Source organism: Neophocaena asiaeorientalis, unplaced genomic scaffold, assembly GCF_003031525.2.
Source record: "Neophocaena asiaeorientalis asiaeorientalis breed wild unplaced genomic scaffold, Neophocaena_asiaeorientalis_V1.1 scaffold43, whole genome shotgun sequence".
In the NCBI taxonomy this organism is placed as follows: Eukaryota; Metazoa; Chordata; class Mammalia; order Artiodactyla; family Phocoenidae; genus Neophocaena; species Neophocaena asiaeorientalis.
In genome coordinates this window covers 37,741-53,947 of record NW_020173674.1, presented here as the reverse complement: position 1 = coordinate 53,947, position 16,207 = coordinate 37,741, and the positions used below count along the sequence as shown (strand labels likewise).

The following is a 16,207-nucleotide window of genomic DNA, read 5'->3' as shown; positions in this document are numbered from 1 at the left end:
TCATCACCTCATCATGGCTCGTCCTGTTTAATCTGTGTCCTACCCCCACCTCTCTCTCACCCCCAGCTGTTTTGAAGCAGATCCCTCTCATCATAAATTTAATACATAAATCTAGCAATGGATATCTTTAGAAGATAAAGACGTTTAAAACACAACCATGATATCATTGTCACACAGAAAAATCACTCATAATTCCTTAAGTTCATCAAACTCAGTGTGTGGTGATTTCCTGACTGTCTAGGTGGCGGCCACAACCAGTGATTCATGGGTCATACTGTCATACGGACCCCTGGCCGTGCACCCTAGAGAAGCAGTTGGCGGGGCCTCTTCTTACGTGCAGTGACGCTGACAGGTGCTGACAGGCAACTGTCAGCAAGCCAGCGGCAGCTCAGCCAGGCTGTGGGTGTGTTGTGATTTGAAAAATGGAGTTACCTCGACTCCAGGAAAATGTTTCTTTGCTAGAAGGGCTCTACAGCTTGGAACCACATAGGCAGCAGTGAATACCCCACGGGGACAGCCTCTCTCCTGGAGTCGCAGCAGGGCAGGCCTTGTGGGGAGGCGGGAGTGTGTGGCTGTGAGCTTCGGCGTGTGTACAGTGAGGACGGTGGGAAACCACTGCAGCTAGGACCGAGTCTGTGTACCTACAGCCTTCCAGAGCTCATGGTGATAACAAAAACTTCATGATAAGTTACCTTTTGTCTGTTTTTCTACAGGTTTTTGGAAATGTATTTATAATATTTTCTCACTTTTACTAGGTGTCTGTAGCATAGAAAATGTTTTTCTTAGTATTGGGTGTACTTTTTTCTGGACTTAAATGTTTTTTCTACTGTGTTTTCACAGGCTTTGTTTTAACTGTGATTCGGCTCCATGTTGGAGCCTCACCCCTGAGGTTATTCTGATCAGCGGGGTGTCGTTTGTAGGTGACAGAGGCGGGGCCGTCGGGCTTCCACCAAGGGCGGTGACTCCTGAAGGGCCTGCTCAGCCCAGAGGTTACACTAAGGGGCTTCCGCCCAAGCTGGGGGCAGCAGCACTTAGCTTTGGTTTGAATTTCAGCGTCTGGCATCCCTGCCTCAAAGCTCGTTGAAGCTCATGGATCCTTTGCCTCTGCCACCTGCACCGTCTGCCGAAGACCCTTCCCAGGGGAGGACTTTTGGGTGAGTTGTCACACCGACAGTTCTCTCCCTTCTGCCTTTCTCACTGGGAGTAAGCTGGAGAAGCGGTGTTGCATAAGCATTATGTCGGAAGGACAACAGAACAGTAATACTAGGAAAATGTTTTTAATATGTACTTGTAAAAAATTAAGGCAATACAAACAGCAAGGATTTACGGTATGGCATAGGGAACTATACATTCAATAGCTTTAATAACCTATAAGGGAAAAGAATGAAAAAAGAATATGTATACATACATATATATATACATGTATAACCGAACCCCTTTGCTGTACACCTGAAACTAACACAATATTGTAAACCATCTGTACTTCAATTTTTAAAAATGTGCAAGTCCCAACTCCCAGTACCTGTAAATATAAACTTATTGGGCCATAGGATCTTTTCAGATTAAAAAAAAAATAAGGCAATAGAGAAATATATAGGGAGAAATGAATCTGCCTTCATCCAGTTTCTGTAGCCCACTTTTAACAGTTTGGTGTATAATGTTCCAGGTCTTGAAAAAGGGAAGATATGTGTATACAAACACACGCACACTTCTGGCTGCTCCCCACAGTTACGACTTTCCTTCATCAATATAGTTCCCTGTGCTGTACTGTAGGCCCTTGTAGTTTATCCATCCTATATATAATAGTTGGCGTTTGCTAATCCCACACTCCCAATCCATCCCTCCCACACCTCCCTACCCCTTGGCAACCACAAGTCTGTCCTCTTTCTCTGTGAGTCTGTTTCTGTTGCGTAGATATGTTCATTTGTGTGGTGTTTTAGATTCCACGTAAAAGTGACATCCTGTGATATTTGTCTTTCTCTTTCTGACTTACTTTGCTTAGTATGATAATCTCTAGGTTCATCCATGTGGCTGCAAATGGCATTATTTCAGTCTTTTAAATGCCTGAGTAATATTCCATTGTATATATCTATATACACCACATCTTCTTTATCCTAGAATGGGTTTTTTTTTTTCTCAACCACTGCGCCACCATGGAAGCCCCTTGAGTTTATTTTTGTGTATGGTGTTAGGGAGTGTTCTAATTTCATTCTTTTACATGTAGCTGTCCAGTTTTCCCAGCACCACTTATTGAAGAGACTGTCTTTTCTCCATTGTATGTCCTTGCGGAAGGTGGATTCTTAACCACTGGACCACTGGGGAAGTCCCTAGAATGGGTTTTTTTTTTTTTATAAATTTATTTATTTTTAAATTTATTTTTGGCTGCGTTGGGTCTTCGTTGCTGCACGCGGTCCTTCTCTAGTTGCGGCGAGCGGGGGCCACTCCTCACTGCGGTGTGTGGGCTTCTCATTGTGACGGGCTCTAGGCACGTGAGCTTCAGTAGTTGTGGCAGGCGGGCTCAGCAGTTGTGGCTCGCGGGCTCCAGAGCACAGGCTCAGTAGTTGTGGCGCACGGGCGTAGCCGCTCCATGGCATGTGGGATCTTCCCGGACCAGGGCTTGAACCCGTGTCCCCTGCACTGGCAGGCGGACTCCTAACCACTGCGCCACCAGGGAAGCCCCTAGAATGGGTTTTTTAAAGTAGAGTAAGATAGAGTGGAAAATCTTAAATAAAGATGAAATTCTGAAATATCAACGTGGCACAGGATCCTGTCTTTTATTTTTTATTGAGGTGAAATTCACATAACATAAAATTAACCATTTTAAAGTGTACAGTTATTGGTATTTAGTACATTCACTGTGTTGTGCGACCGCCACCTCTATCTAATTCCGAAATATTTTCATCACCCCAAAGGAAAACCCTGTATCCACTAATCAGTCAACCCTATTCCCTTCCTGCCCCCAACCCCTAGCAACCACTGATTTTTAAAAAAATTCTATTGGAGTGTAGTTGATTTACAGTGTTGTGTTAGTTTCAGATGTACAGCAAAGTGATTCAGTTATACATACACATATACTCATTCTTTTTCAGATTCTTTTCCATTAGGTTATTACAGAATATTGAGTAGAGTTCCCTGTGCTGTACAGTAGGTCCTTGTTGGTATATAGTAGTGTGTGTATGTTAATCCCAGGCTCCTATTTTATCCCTCCCTACCACGTTTCCCCTTTGGTAACCATAAGTTTGTTTTTGAAATCTGTGAGTCTGTTTCTGTTTTGTAAATAAGTTCATTTGTATCATTTAAAAAAAATTAGATTCCACGTATGAGTGATATCATATATATGTCTTTCTCTGTCTGACTTCCTTCACTTAGTATGGTAATCTCTAGGTCCATCCATGTTGCTGCAAATGGCATTATTTTGTTACTTTTTATGGCTGAGTAATATTCCATTGTGTATATGTACTACATCTTCTTTATCCATTCCTCTGTTGATGGACATTTAGGTTGGCAATCACGGATCTTTTTGTTGTCTCCATAGTTTTGCCCTTTCCAGAATGTCATAGAGTTGGAATCATACAATATGCAGCCTTTTCTCACTGGCTTCTTTCACTTAGCATTATGTATTTAAGGTTCCTCCATGTCTTTTCATGGCCTGATAAGCACTTTTTTTTTTTTTTTAGGCTAATATTCCATTTGCTGGATGTAACACAGTTTGTTTATCCATTCACCTACTAAAGGACATCTTGATTGCTTTGGCAATTATGAATAAAGTTGCTATAAACATCCATGTGTAGGTTTTTATGTGGACATAAGTTCCTCTGGGTAAACACCAAGGAGCGTGATTGCTGAATGCTATGGTAAGACTGTGTTTAGTTTGTGTCTTCCCAAGGGGCTGCCCCATTTTGCATTCCCAGCAGCAGTGAATGTAAGTTCCTGTTGCTCCACATCCTCATAGGCACTTGGTGTTGTCAGTGTTCTGATTCTGGCTGTTCTTAATAGGTGTGTAGTGGAATATCATTGTTTAATTTGCAATTTCCTAGTGACATATGATGTTGAACTTGTTTCATGTGCTCACTTACCATCTGTATATCTTCTTTGGTGAGGTCTTGGGCTCAGTTTTTAACTGGGTTGCCCATTTTCTTATTGTTCTTTATCAGATGTGTCTTTTGCATATTTTCTCCCCGTCTGTGACTTGTCGTCTCATCCTCTTGACATTGTCTTTCACAGAGGAGAAGTCTTTAATTTTAATGAAGCCTGACTTACCATATTTTTCTTTCATCGATCATCTTCTTCCAGATTGTGTTGGCTATTCTGAGTCTTTTGCTTTCCATATCAACTTTAGAATCAGTCTGTTGCTATCTATTCTCTGCATATTTTAAAAAACTTTTCTCTTTGGAGTTTTGCACTTTACTATGGTTTGTCTCCGTATGGATTTCCTTTTGTTTATTATGCTTAAAAATTGTAGAGCTTTCTGAATCTGAGGTTTGATATCTTTCATTTTTGCTGAAAAATCTTCAGTCATGATCCCTTCAGACAGTGACTGCCCCACCATGTCCTGTCCTCTCTGTGTGGACCTTGGGTGAAACACCTCTGAGACTGGTTCACACTGTCCGCAGCCCTTGGCGGCTGTTTTCTACACCCATCCTGCTCCTCTTTGTGCTGCATTCTGAGTTCTTCTCCTGATCTGCTTTCCAGTTTATCGATATTCTATTCTGTCATAGAGGATAAAGCCCTTCCACTGAGCTTTAATTTTCGATACTCTACTTTTTATTACTGGAAGTTCTATCTGGTTCTTTTTTAAATCCACAACATTATTTTGTATAGCTTTCTATCTCCAATAGATATTTCAAGCCTGTCTTTTTAAAAATTTACCCATAATATGGTTTCTAATCTGTATCTGCGAATATCTGAAGTCGTTGACCAGCCCATCTCTTTTGTCTGTTGTTTCTGCTGCTCCTTACTGGGTTCCGCCTGCAAAAACAAATCCCATTAGCTGTAAAGGTTTATCTTAGAAGCCGGGTGTCTTTTTCCTTAGTTTCCTCCTCTAATGTCTAGCCCAAGCATGAATCCAGGTGTAGCAGGATATAATAATAGCTTACATCTGCTTCACCTTGGCCTGCAAGGAGAAGTCTGTGGAAACTGTTGTGACTCATAACTCCAGTCAGTGAGTTGAAGCCAACCTGAGCGTCTTCAGGGCTGAGGTGATGACGTCAGGATCACTTCAGCTAAAAGCCAACCTGAGCGTCTTCAGGGCTGAGGTGATGACGTCAGGATCACTTCAGCTAAAAGCCAACCTGAGCGTCTTCAGGGCTGAGATGATGACGTCAGGATCACTTCAGCTAAAAGCCAACCTGAGCGTCTTCAGGGCTGAGATGATGACGTCAGGATCACTTCAGCTAAAAGCCAACCTGAACGCCTTCAGGGCTGAGGTGATGATGTCAGGATCACTTCAGCTAAAATCAGGGACAAATTGAGTAATGCCTGTTGTTGGCCAAATGCCTACAGAGTACTTCTGAGGACTATATAATCAGTACAGTTGACCTTTGAACACGGGTTTGAACTGTGTGGGTCCACTCATATGTGGATTCTTTTCAATAAATGTGTACTCCAGGACTACTTGTTCCATGGTTGGTTGAACCACAGATACAGAGGAACCATCTGTACAGAGGGTTAACTAACTCTAAGTTCTGTATAGATTTTCATTTGTGCGGAGGGTTGGTGCCCCTGACCCCTGTATCGTTCCAAGGTCATGTGTGTTTCCTCAGCACCTGCGTACCTCTGATAAGCACCCCAGGTGCAGAGCGTAGTGTTCAATGCGCTGGATGTCGTATGGTGTCCAGGATCTGCTTTCAAATACTGCAAGCTCCCCCAATTCTGGGGTGCTATATGAAACTGGCAGAGTGTCAATAATTGCTGAAGCTGGGTCCATTATATACAGGGGGCTTCACTGTGCTGCTGTCTCAGCTGTGGAACGTTTGACGGTTTCTGAATAAGAAGCTGTTTTTGCCTTTTCCGTTTAAAGTGTGTTGTGACAGCTTCCTTGGGCCCCCTTTCTCTCTGTGTCACCCCAGGCCGACGTGATGGTGGACACGGTCCCACGCTGCCCGGTCTGCACTGGCGTTGTGAAGCCCGACATCGTATTCTTTGGGGAGATGCTGCCCCACAGGTTCCTGCTGCATCTGGCTGACTTCCCCATGGCAGACCTGCTGCTCATCCTTGGGACCTCTCTGGAGGTTTGTCAGCAGGCCTCGCGGTGCACAGACATGTGGGGAGGGGGCTGGCGGAGCGAGGCAGAGGAGGTGGGATGGTGGGACAGAGGCTCTGGGGCCACACCTCTGGAAGATGAGTGGATTCAACATGCGAGGAGGCAGAGGTGTTCCAGGCCCAGAATGAGGAGCAGGGAGGACGCTCAGCGTTGGAGGTATCCAGAGTGTAGGTGGGCACAGTGTGCAAGGGGAAGGGGTGTGGGAGACGTGAGGCGGGAGCAGGTCTCCCAGGTCGTATCACAGAGACCGACCTTGTGTAGAGGCAGTTAAACCAGGGATGTAGCTGGTCACCCTCGGGATCAGAGAGACTTGGGGACAGGGACTGAAGTGAGCAGATGTCCGGGAGGCTGGGCACAGTCAGACTGCGGGGCTATGAGACGGCAGAGAGGGAACGGCTGGACTCGGAGCCTGGCGTCACTTTGAGGGCCGAAGAGAGAGGTGTCTGTCTCTTCGTGGGGGTCAGGGCCTTTTCTGGGGAGGGGGTGCTGAGTGTCCTGCACACGTGTGTTTGAGGTGCCTGGGAGATGCATCCGGATTTGAAGCTCAGGAGACTTCTAAAGGACGTGATGAGACCCTGAAATGGGCCTGATTGGATGCAGGCACCAAGGGGCAGAGGGGCCAGAAAGACCTGTGCCTGGGGCCCCAGCCAGTCAGAGGCCCAGAGCTGTGTGTTTCTTCAGTGAATCTGCCTGCTGTGTGCCAGGCCCTGTTGCAGTGTGTGTGTCAGGAACCGCTCAGTGGTGGCCCCTCTGTGAGGGGCCGGGCCCTTGCTCTCAGGGAGTGAGACCAGATATATGAGCTGCCATGTCACTGGTGAGTGTGGATGAGGAGGGCAGGTAAGGTGGTGTGCATGAACTTTAGCAGGGAGACCCACAGGACCCAGGAGATGTCGGAAGAGAAAGGGGGCGTGGATGAGAGGGAGGCTGGGGTCGGGGAACAAGGGCATCGAGACCCAGCGGTGGGAGTGCTACTGAAGAAATGAAACGGATGCTGGGTTTTCTCCATATCCAAGGTCTCACTGTCAGTCTGTGCTGTCCCTCCGAGGCTGCAGCGGCTGTGGCAGAAAGGTCCCGAGGGCTTGGGAGGGCGGGCAGTGAGCTCCTCACGTTTGGGCAATTTTTCAGGTGGAACCTTTCGCCAGCTTGTCTGAGGCCGTGAGGAGCTCGGTGCCCCGACTGCTCATCAACCGGGACTTGGTGGGGTCCTTGGCTAGGCATCCTCGGGGCAGGGATGTGGTCCAGCTGGGGGACGTGGTTCACGGTGTGAAAAGGCTGGTGGAGCTTCTGGGCTGGACGGAGGAGATGCGGGACCTCATCCAGCGGGAAACTGGAAAGGTAGGGACTGCTGAGAGTCACGGGAGGGGCCATCTCTTCTACTCTGGGGTCTGGTCAACCTGGAATGGCGCCCTCTTTGGCTAAAACAGTAACAGTAATAGGTAATGTTGCTGTTAACCCTGTACCAGGCACTGTTTGGCGCCATCTATGTGCTTATGAATCGGGTGCTGTGATTCTTAATACCTCTGTTTAGAGATGAAGAAACTGATGCTTCGTTCCTGCTGAGTGGCAGAGTGGAGATGAGGGTCCAGGCAGACAGGGCTGTCGTTCTGCAGTCGTCACACTTCAGCTGTCTTTGTACCCCAAGCTAAAGGAGCATGCCGGGATAAGATTGATTCTGAAGTTCCCTGAACCTGTGTGGGATGATGCTTCTAGGAGATAATCAGAGTGAGAGGAGTTGACGTGTCATCTGCTGAGCGTAGAAAGTGAGAGAGCCTTGATCTCTCTAGATGTCAAACGTCCCATAAACAAGTGAAGTTACAGAAGATGCAGTTTCCCATGAGAATCAGTTAGCATGTGTAGCCTTGACGTGAGGGGTTATTTTCTACAGGGGGCAGCATTAAGCATTTTAAGTCCAGTTGTCTCAAAGAGGATTATTTATGATTACAGCCAGGTATAACACTGCTGAAAGTGGACTTCACTAGAATGCTGTAAGTTATGTTCTTGCTATCTTGGGAAACCTCTCACCCTTTGGCTGTGGCTGCTTCAGGACTCAGGGCCATGAGTCAGCCCTTTCCTCTCACCTCCACTGGCAAAAGCCCCCAGCCTCTGGCTACAGCCTGATTTCTTACCAATTTGAGCCAAAGCAAGAAGAATATGAGGCTTTTTAAAGATATAAGACTTTGCAGTTATATTGTTTTCATGATATTAGACATCATTGCCTTTCAATCCAGAGTTTGGCTCTTAGGGATAAGATGTAGGACGGTGCCATTTCTCATCTCATTATATGGAGGAAATAAAGACCGTCAAATGTTAAAGTCACATTGCTGGGTCGCTTAATGGAAGCAGAGTCCGGCTAATACGGATGCTTACACTTTACACCTCGAGAGGAACCGTAGCAGATGCCTTGCTCACAGGGGAGTAGAGATCTTGGTCAGATCCGCCTGGCAGCTTACACAGGAGCCTTGGGTGGCTGACTTCCTACTTCCATATAACAGCAAGACAAAGTCAAGTAGCCTCTATAGACGTTTAGAATTATAGTCCTATAGGATTTGACCTGTGCTATTTTCTAGTTCCACAGAAATTTGTGTAAAGTTACGATTTTAGGGGTTTACTTATTTTAAAAGAGTTGCTGTCCAAGAATAAACACTAAGGGATGAGCTGAAGTCTAAGATGGATTACTTTTCCAAACAGTGAACGTACTTGAGTACATCTTGACTGGTTACTTAAGCGAAGCCCTCCACTTAGCCACCCAGTTTTGCCCAGCCCTGCTGGCATCGTCTTAACTTGGTTGAACAGCAGCATTTGCAGACAGAAAAGCTTCCGTTTTAGGAAATAATTCAATTCCAGGCCCTGAGATGTGCCCAGGTATGTTTTCAGATAACCAGTTTCCTCTCTCCTTTGTGCTCCAGCTTGATGGTTGGGACAAATTAGGAGAGTGAGGGCTGCTCCTCACACCAGAAATGGCTACACGGGAGTCACTGCCCACTTCTGACGAGCCCTCTGCCTGAAGAACAGCTCGGGCACGCTTACAAATTTTGGCTGAACCAGAACATGCGACCTGAGGCTGCTCCTGGAGTGTCTTCCCAGGTCATGAGTCTGTGCACTCGGGGCCACCCCAGCCACAGATGTGCAGGAGCTGCCTGGCCCGACTTTTTGCTGAAGCTCTTAATGCCACAAGTGTTCTTCTGATGGTCAACCTCTTGGACTCAGACAACCTGGAACCCCAGACTGGACTCCATCTGAAGGGCAGGTTTAGCATCTGTCCACTTGGGTCGAGTGGCCCCAGTCACACCCCAAGTGTGGGCCTGGGTCCCAGGTAATGCACTAGGGTTTTCTAGCGCTGTGGCCTCTTTAGTAGGTTTATTTTTAGAGATTGTCCTTCATTTCTGGCATGAAGTAAACTGTAATAGAGAAACTGGGCATCCCTTCATTTTTGTCTCCTAAAAGGGAAGATGAACGTGGAAAGGGGAGCTTGGGGGTGTGTGGGTGTCTCTCCTCTACTGAAACAACCTGAGGACTGAGAACATTTGTCCCTGATTCATCTCGGAGATGGGCATAGTGCCCTCTTCCAGCTCAAGTCCATGGTACCTTCAGAGCACCCAGCACCCCTCATGAAGGTCATCCCATCCTGTTCACTCGACCCCGATGCCTTTCACATCAACCTCCAGAAACTCATCTGTTCCAGACCATTCCAGCAGCTTCCTGTCTCCCTGTCTCTCTGTCTCTACTCTCCTCCATCAGGCCTTCTTCCAGTAATGCTGCTAGAATTAACCTCTAAGACAGAAGGCAGTACTCATTTGGAAACCTCGCCTGGCTCCCTGACCTGTGCTCAGGCCACACTGCTGTTTGGGCAGAACATACTGTGGTCTCCCTGCTTCTGTACAGGCCTCTTCTGGGGTTGCCCCAACCCTGCCCCCAGTGCTCTCTCCTTCCTGGCATCTTGTCTTCCCCACTGGGCCCCTGGGCTGGAGCAGATCTCACCGACAGACTCCTCAGGAGACCTGGTGGCCTCACTCTTCAAGAACAAGACACGCGGGCTTCCCTGGTGGCAAAGTGGTTGAGAGTCCACCTGCCGATGCAGGGGACACGGGTTCGTGCCCCGGTCCGGGAAGATCCCACATGCTGCAGAGCGGCTGGGCCCGTGGGCCTATGGCCGCTGAGCCTGCGCGTCCGGAGCCTGTGCTCCGCAACGGGAGAGGCCGCAACAGTGAGGGGCCCGCATACCGCAAAAAAAAAAAAAAAAAAGAACAAGACACGCATACGCACCTGGGGAAAGTGCTGAATTGTAAGGAAAACATGATTCTATTTCTGCTTAACGTGCCTTTACTTGGTATCTTGCACATATATTCACACACAAACATCCCTGCCTGGAACTCTTTATTCCAGAATAATGTTTCTGTGAAGCTCTGTGGTGCATGACAGAAATCTAGACTTATGGTTTCAGGAGAGACATTTTCCTTCATGTATTTATGGTTGAAAGCAGTGGGAAGGATCGAGACCCAACTGTCACAACCAGAGAACATGGGCACTGAGCCAGGACCGAGAACGCAAAAGGCTACCAGCCGTGCACTCAGTGGGGACAAAAACAGCAGATCATACCTTGTGTGTTTCTGGCATTAGCATATAAAGTTCCAGCAGGTTCTTTCCCCTGTGAAATGTGGTGCTTGCCCAACACCAGCTCTGGGCCTGCATGCCAGCTGTGGATGTGCTGTGTCTCACTCAGCCCACACTCAGCCCCCGCCTCCCCAAACCCATGTACATTTCTGCCTTCAGTTAAGCCCTGCCCTCAGGCACACATAAAAGAAACCACTTCACTTGCGGAAAGCAAGGCTGAGTTCCCAGAGTTCGTAGGACAAGACCCTCGCAGCCCTAAAGAGAAGAAAATGGACCAAAGGCAAATCACGAATAGAAGTGTGGGAGTAAAGAGAAAAGGGTCTCCGAGTTGGAGGGAGGGATGTGGCTTCCCCAGCTCCTGGCCCCCAGGACTCCTCTGGAAGCAGCACCAGTTCTGAAGGGCAGTAGAAGAGCAGCTGTTCTCAGTCAGGGTCCGAGTCAGGGTCCGAGGAGAGCTGTCCCTCCATGGTCTCGCACATGGCATCCTGCAGGGATGTGAGCTGACCCCGGGGACTCATCCCCATGGGCTGGATGACTCTGTGCCTGTGGGGAAAAGGCGTGGTAGGGATGGGCAGGGGTCCTGCTCACCCCTGGCTGTGACCTTCTGTTCCACCAAGCTGCTCCTGTTTACTGGGGAAGCCTGGGTGGGAACTGTTTCAGTCAGGCCTAAATCCTAACTGCTACCTAAGCTCTGAGACCTTAGGCAGTGTCTTAATTTCTCTGGGTCTCAGTTTTCATCAACTGTAAAGACAGACCTAATACTGATCTCAGCCCTGACCCCTGGCTAGAGAATTTCCTCCGAGACAGGTGATTTCAAACATTAGAAACGCAGCCCTGCCAGAACCTAAGCCCCACTGTGATCCCACATCCTGCGGCTCGCAAGACAGGACGTGGGTCCTTCTCCTTTGTCCCAGCGCTGGGCCCCTCCTGCCAGGGCACGTACCTGGAGAGCTTGTCAAACATGTTCACCAGCTTCATGGCCTCATGCTCTTTCTGCTCCTCTGTCATGCCCTCCGTGGGGTTGGGAGGCTTTTCCTCCACCCTTCCAGTCACTGGGTTTATGCTGTTTCACAAGAGAGGGAGCATGGGGAGCGCATCAGTGACTTTGCAGGACAAAAGAAGGCTGTGTGGGGTGAGTGGAGTTCCTTATCTTCCTGCTTGGGCTCGCAATGGCAAGAAACTCATTTTCCTGGGTGTGGGGAAGGCGAGGCGACTGCGGAAGAGCCCTCCCTCCTGGAGCAGCAGGTAACCAGCTCCTGCTGTCGGGACCACCTGGTCCCCGGCACTGCTCGGCCCCCTTCAGCCGGTGTTCTCAACAAAACACCCTGATGTCAGGATACATGTCACTTGGGAACAGCAGCCTGATTCTGTAAGGTTTTACCTGCTGGTCACCCTGTCCTGCCCACCCTACGGGCCCAAATGGGTGTGGGAATAGGAATGGGGGCCGAGTGAGGGCAGCCCGAGGATGTGGGGGGCACACACCTGGCCTTGGCTTCCTTGTACTCGTCTGTGTCCGTGTCCTCGTCCTCCGAGTACTGGCCCTCAGGCCGGCCCCCTGCCATGAGGCCCCTAGCAGCCAGGAGGCCGGCAGCATTCCCGTAGCCTGTGTACTTGATGAATCGGGGCACTGAAGGGCAGGGCAGAGGTCAGTGTGCAAACGTGGCTGGGGAGGGGCAGGCGAGGGGCCAGCCCCCCGACTCACCGCTCTCAGAGCACAGGACAAACAGGAACTCGGCTGCCACCCTCTTCACGTCCGTGTCCAGGTGCGTCATGAGGCGAACCAGCTTGTTCCGCAACAGCTCCCCCACCTCGGGCCGGGTCCTCACGTCCCGCAGTGGGGGCAGCACCTGGGGATGTAGTTGTCCCTGAGCCCAGGCCTGGAACGACCAGGATCTCTGACCAGGGCCTGACCGCGGCCCCTCTGCCCCGTACCTGGGCCTTCAGGAACTTCCTGGCGGGGCGGTGCATGCGGGCACACTCCGTCAGCACGCTCAGCACGGGAGCCACACTCTCCTTCAGCCTGTGCGTCTGCAGAGGAGCCTCTGTCACTGGACTGCGCCCATCTGACTCGAGGCCAGGGGAGCTAGGCACACACACCAGATGGTCCGGGCAGGAGGTGTTCGGGACGAGGCCCCGCCACAGGGGCCCCAGCTGAGGGGCTCAGAGAGGGCAGTGGGTGTCTGTGTGAGCTTCGAAAAGGACAGGCGTGGACCCTAACTCAGGGCCATTCGCGTGCCCTGCAACTTGAGGCAAATCACTCAACTGCTTTGAGTCTCACTTCCCTCCCTCTACACCAGAATGGTGGGGAAAACAGAGTGTCCCAAGCTGTTAGCACACCGCCAGAACACAAACCAGCTCCCAGGGCACGCAGGCAACATGGATTCCCCGGGGCCCTACAGAATCTCTTTGGCTTGCGTGATACGTCTGCGAACGCCAGCGTGGCTGGTTAGAGCACTGGCTGGCCAATGCCCTGGGGTGCAGCCACAGGAATCAGGGAGCCTCTGGCTTGAAGGCCCTGCGGGTCCCCTTAGGGACGCCAAGGCACGGCCGATGCTCGTCACCAAGGGCTGCTTGTGCTCAGTGACACTTGGAGTTTAGGGTCACAAGCAGGGACTACGGGTGGGCGGGCTTCTCAGGGCCACTCAAAGACCCACAAGGAGATCTAAGAAAATGAGTCCTTTGCTAGACTCTGAAAACTTGTTTCCGTATACTTCTCAGGGAGGAGGATCCAGCCTCCTGCGTGGCCGGACCGTGGAGGAGCTGGAGCGTCACCTGAATCACGCTGGGGGGCTGATCTCCACCTCCCAGCGTGGACTACAAAAACGCAGCGACCACAGCTGCTCGGGAAAGCCTGGACCAGAGCCACAGCAGCTCCCCCTGCCCACCTGGTGCAGACGCTTCTCCAGGAAGCTGAGGAGAACACGAATCACATCCATGTTCACTCCCAGGAACTCCAAAGAGCCTTCGTGGGGTTCCAGGGTGAGAAGAACGTCCAGACATTTGAGGGGCAAGTTCCCCAGGAGGTTCACTGTGTGGCTGGGGACAGATGAAAGGGGCATTTGGTAAATCCAATCCCGGAGCCCAGGTACAACGCTTGCCACCACCTGCTGGGGCCATGATATGAACCAGCGTTGGGGGCCTGAGCAACAGCACGAGGTACCAGAGCTGAGGGGAACACTCCCTGCGAACGGCTGACCTACTGCACATCTGGGTCGAAGCAATGCAGTCAAAAATCAGAACCTGCCTGTGCGTAGGTCAGCAACAATGGACGTGAATAAGCGCGCTGCCTTACAGATACCATACTGTCCGTGACACTACCCAAAGTCCACTGGCACGTTCCTGTCCCCGGACTCACAGCTCTTGTCCTAGCTGTGTACTGTAAATGCCGGAGCTCCCCGGAAATACACTGACGTCCGTCTCACCCAGGTGAAAGAAGACTCTAGAGCTAGAAACCACCAGGGAGACCTGCGAGCACAACGCCCCCCCACGACAGGCACCACCCTCACCCGTGGAACTCCTCTGTGCGGTCTCCAGCGGCAGCAACCATCACACAGTGCCGCAAAAGGATCCCCAGGTGCCGGTAAAGGGCAGTGTCTTCCTGACCAAAGAGAAAAAGATTCTTGTGAGAGAGAGCCCCACTCGCCCCCATCACTGCCAGCTGAGATTCTACCGTCTGGCCCACCGCAAGCCCACGTGCGCTAATTACACACCTCTATTGTACACCTGGATGCTGTCCTCTCCCACGCGACCTGAAGAGCACCCTCCTGACTAAGAACGTTGACGGATCCCTTTGGACCTGCTCTGCACTTTAGGCCCGTGCTCACAGAGGCGTGGTGATGAGTCTCTCACAGCCTCCCCCCACCAAACAGCCCTCCTGCCGAGCTGCAAGAGCCAGTTATGCTCTCCACCGCCCTGAGAAAACTTCCTTGAGGGCCCTGTCCCGGATGGGCATCTCCCTGCCTTCTCTTGACGGGCTCAGAGTTCCTCCTGGCCTGACGTGGAGAAATTTGAAGGTACCTGGCAAAGCAGCACGTCCAAGAAACGTCCAAGTTGTTATACCCCACCCACAGGCTAAGATCAGCCCTCACCTCGTCCACTTCCCTCTTGATGGAGTCGAAGGTGATGTTGAAGAGCACTTTGAGGATCTCCATGGCTCGCTCAGTCTCCTGGGGAGGCAGGAGCTCAGGGGGCCTCTCTCCAGGGGTCATTCCCAGCGTCAGCTCCAGCGCTTCGGTCAGCAGGTGCACTCCCTGCAGCTCCTGAAACAGCTGCTGGCGCACATCGGCGCGAAGTGCCGTTAGCAAGAAGAGGAGGCGCAAGTCAAAGAACTGGACGTCGTGCGGGAAGCTGCTCTGGCGGTACAGCCCCACTCGCTCTGCGAGCCTCACCACTAGACCCGCCTCTGCCGCCAGCACCTGTGCCACGGGGCTGCTTAACACAAGGTTGCACAGGCACTTAAGGGACTCAAGCACAACATCCATGTCCAGGGGTTCGGGGACCGAGCCCTGGGAGGCGGAGATGCCAGCATAGCAGGCAAGTGCCTGCAGGCTCCGGCGGCTGGTGAATGAGTCCAGGCAGCTGCGGTCCCTAGACAAGATGCGGATGCTCTGCAGCCAGATGATGCGGCGGGAAGGTGGCAGGCCCTGCTCCAGGACCGAGACCAGCAGCTCCGCCAGTCTCTGTGGGCAGGGAGAAGAGCGGTTCCACCAGGCTCCCCTACCTGGGCCACCCGTCCCTGCCCCTCTACCCTTCGTTGAGCACCCACCTTCCTGTCCTCCTGTTGGGCAGCATCAAACGTGAAACTCTGGCAGTTCTGCAAAGAGACCCAGAGGCTCAGAAGGCCCAGGCCCACCGCGGCAGAACCCGGGCTCCGTGGATAGGGACCTGAGGCCGCAGGCACCGCTCGGAACAGATGGCGCCCCAGCCCCACACACCAGCCCCCACAGCAACTCCTCACAGACGTGGCGCTCCTCCCTGCCGCGCTCCCTTCCACCCTCAGCCCCTCGCCACGCTCACCACTCACGCCCCCGCCGCCGGCCACGCGTGCGGACCCCACCCGGCCCCACCTCCTCCCTAAACGTCCCGCGTCCACAACCCCCGCTCACCTCCCGGTTGTATGCGCGAAGAGCCTCCATAACTACGTCCTCCTCCCCCGTCTCCACGGCATCCGCAACCGCCCGGGGCTCCATGGCGGGCCCGGGACCCGGCGCCGGGAAAGCGGGAAGCACCTCGCTTCACGGTTCCCGGCCTCCGTCTGCCCGCCCCGCCCAGGCTCGGCGCACTGGGGTGGCCACGACCGGGCTTGCGCGGCACCGCGGGGCGGGGCCTGGGAGG

The 16,207-nt window shown here is 51.6% G+C and overlaps 2 protein-coding genes across 8 annotated transcripts; one reads left to right on the top strand and one right to left on the bottom strand.

Annotated features, from left to right (window-relative positions):
* SIRT3 (sirtuin 3) lies at window positions 1–9,674 on the top strand. 5 transcript variants are annotated; one of them, XM_024749146.1, is made up of 6 exons: window positions 1–1,154; window positions 3,678–3,854; window positions 6,069–6,230; window positions 7,388–7,597; window positions 8,207–8,247; window positions 9,169–9,674. In XM_024749146.1, exons 2-6 carry the CDS (start codon window positions 3,852–3,854, stop codon window positions 9,188–9,190), a joined length of 438 nt encoding a protein of 145 aa, XP_024604914.1. In that variant the 5' UTR covers window positions 1–1,154; window positions 3,678–3,851; the 3' UTR covers window positions 9,191–9,674. The 5 variants fall into 5 exon arrangements, with proteins under 5 accessions (XP_024604914.1, XP_024604912.1, XP_024604913.1 ...); XM_024749147.1 differs by lacking the exon at window positions 8,207–8,247 and having other exon boundaries at window positions 19–1,154; XM_024749144.1 differs by having other exon boundaries at window positions 3–1,154; window positions 7,388–9,674.
* Window positions 9,675–10,623: 949 nt separating this feature from the next.
* RIC8A (RIC8 guanine nucleotide exchange factor A) lies at window positions 10,624–16,194 on the bottom strand. 3 transcript variants are annotated; one of them, XM_024749321.1, is made up of 10 exons: window positions 15,979–16,194; window positions 15,639–15,686; window positions 14,962–15,552; window positions 14,380–14,471; window positions 13,759–13,909; window positions 12,806–12,901; window positions 12,576–12,720; window positions 12,356–12,500; window positions 11,817–11,936; window positions 10,624–11,416 (listed from the first exon to the last, which is right to left on the bottom strand). In XM_024749321.1, exons 1-10 carry the CDS (start codon window positions 16,060–16,062, stop codon window positions 11,296–11,298), a joined length of 1,593 nt encoding a protein of 530 aa, XP_024605089.1. In that variant the 5' UTR covers window positions 16,063–16,194; the 3' UTR covers window positions 10,624–11,295. The 3 variants fall into 3 exon arrangements, with proteins under 3 accessions (XP_024605089.1, XP_024605090.1, XP_024605091.1); XM_024749322.1 differs by having other exon boundaries at window positions 14,962–15,144; window positions 15,979–16,193; XM_024749323.1 differs by having other exon boundaries at window positions 14,962–15,141; window positions 15,979–16,193.
* Between the last annotated feature and the right edge of the window lie 13 nt (window positions 16,195–16,207).

Coding starts and splice junctions, on each gene's coding strand:
- RIC8A (XM_024749321.1), bottom strand. CDS start 16,062: ATGGAGCCCCGGGCGGTTGCGGATGCCGTGGAGACGGGGGAGGAGGAC. Junction 15,687..15,978: donor TTCGCGCATACAACCGGGAG/GTGAGCGGGGGT, acceptor GTCTCTTTGCAG/AACTGCCAGAGTTTCACGTT. Junction 15,553..15,638: donor CCCAACAGGAGGACAGGAAG/GTGGGTGCTCAA, acceptor CCCTGCCCACAG/AGACTGGCGGAGCTGCTGGT.
- SIRT3 (XM_024749144.1), top strand. Junction 6,231..7,387: donor TCCTTGGGACCTCTCTGGAG/GTTTGTCAGCAG, acceptor GCAATTTTTCAG/GTGGAACCTTTCGCCAGCTT.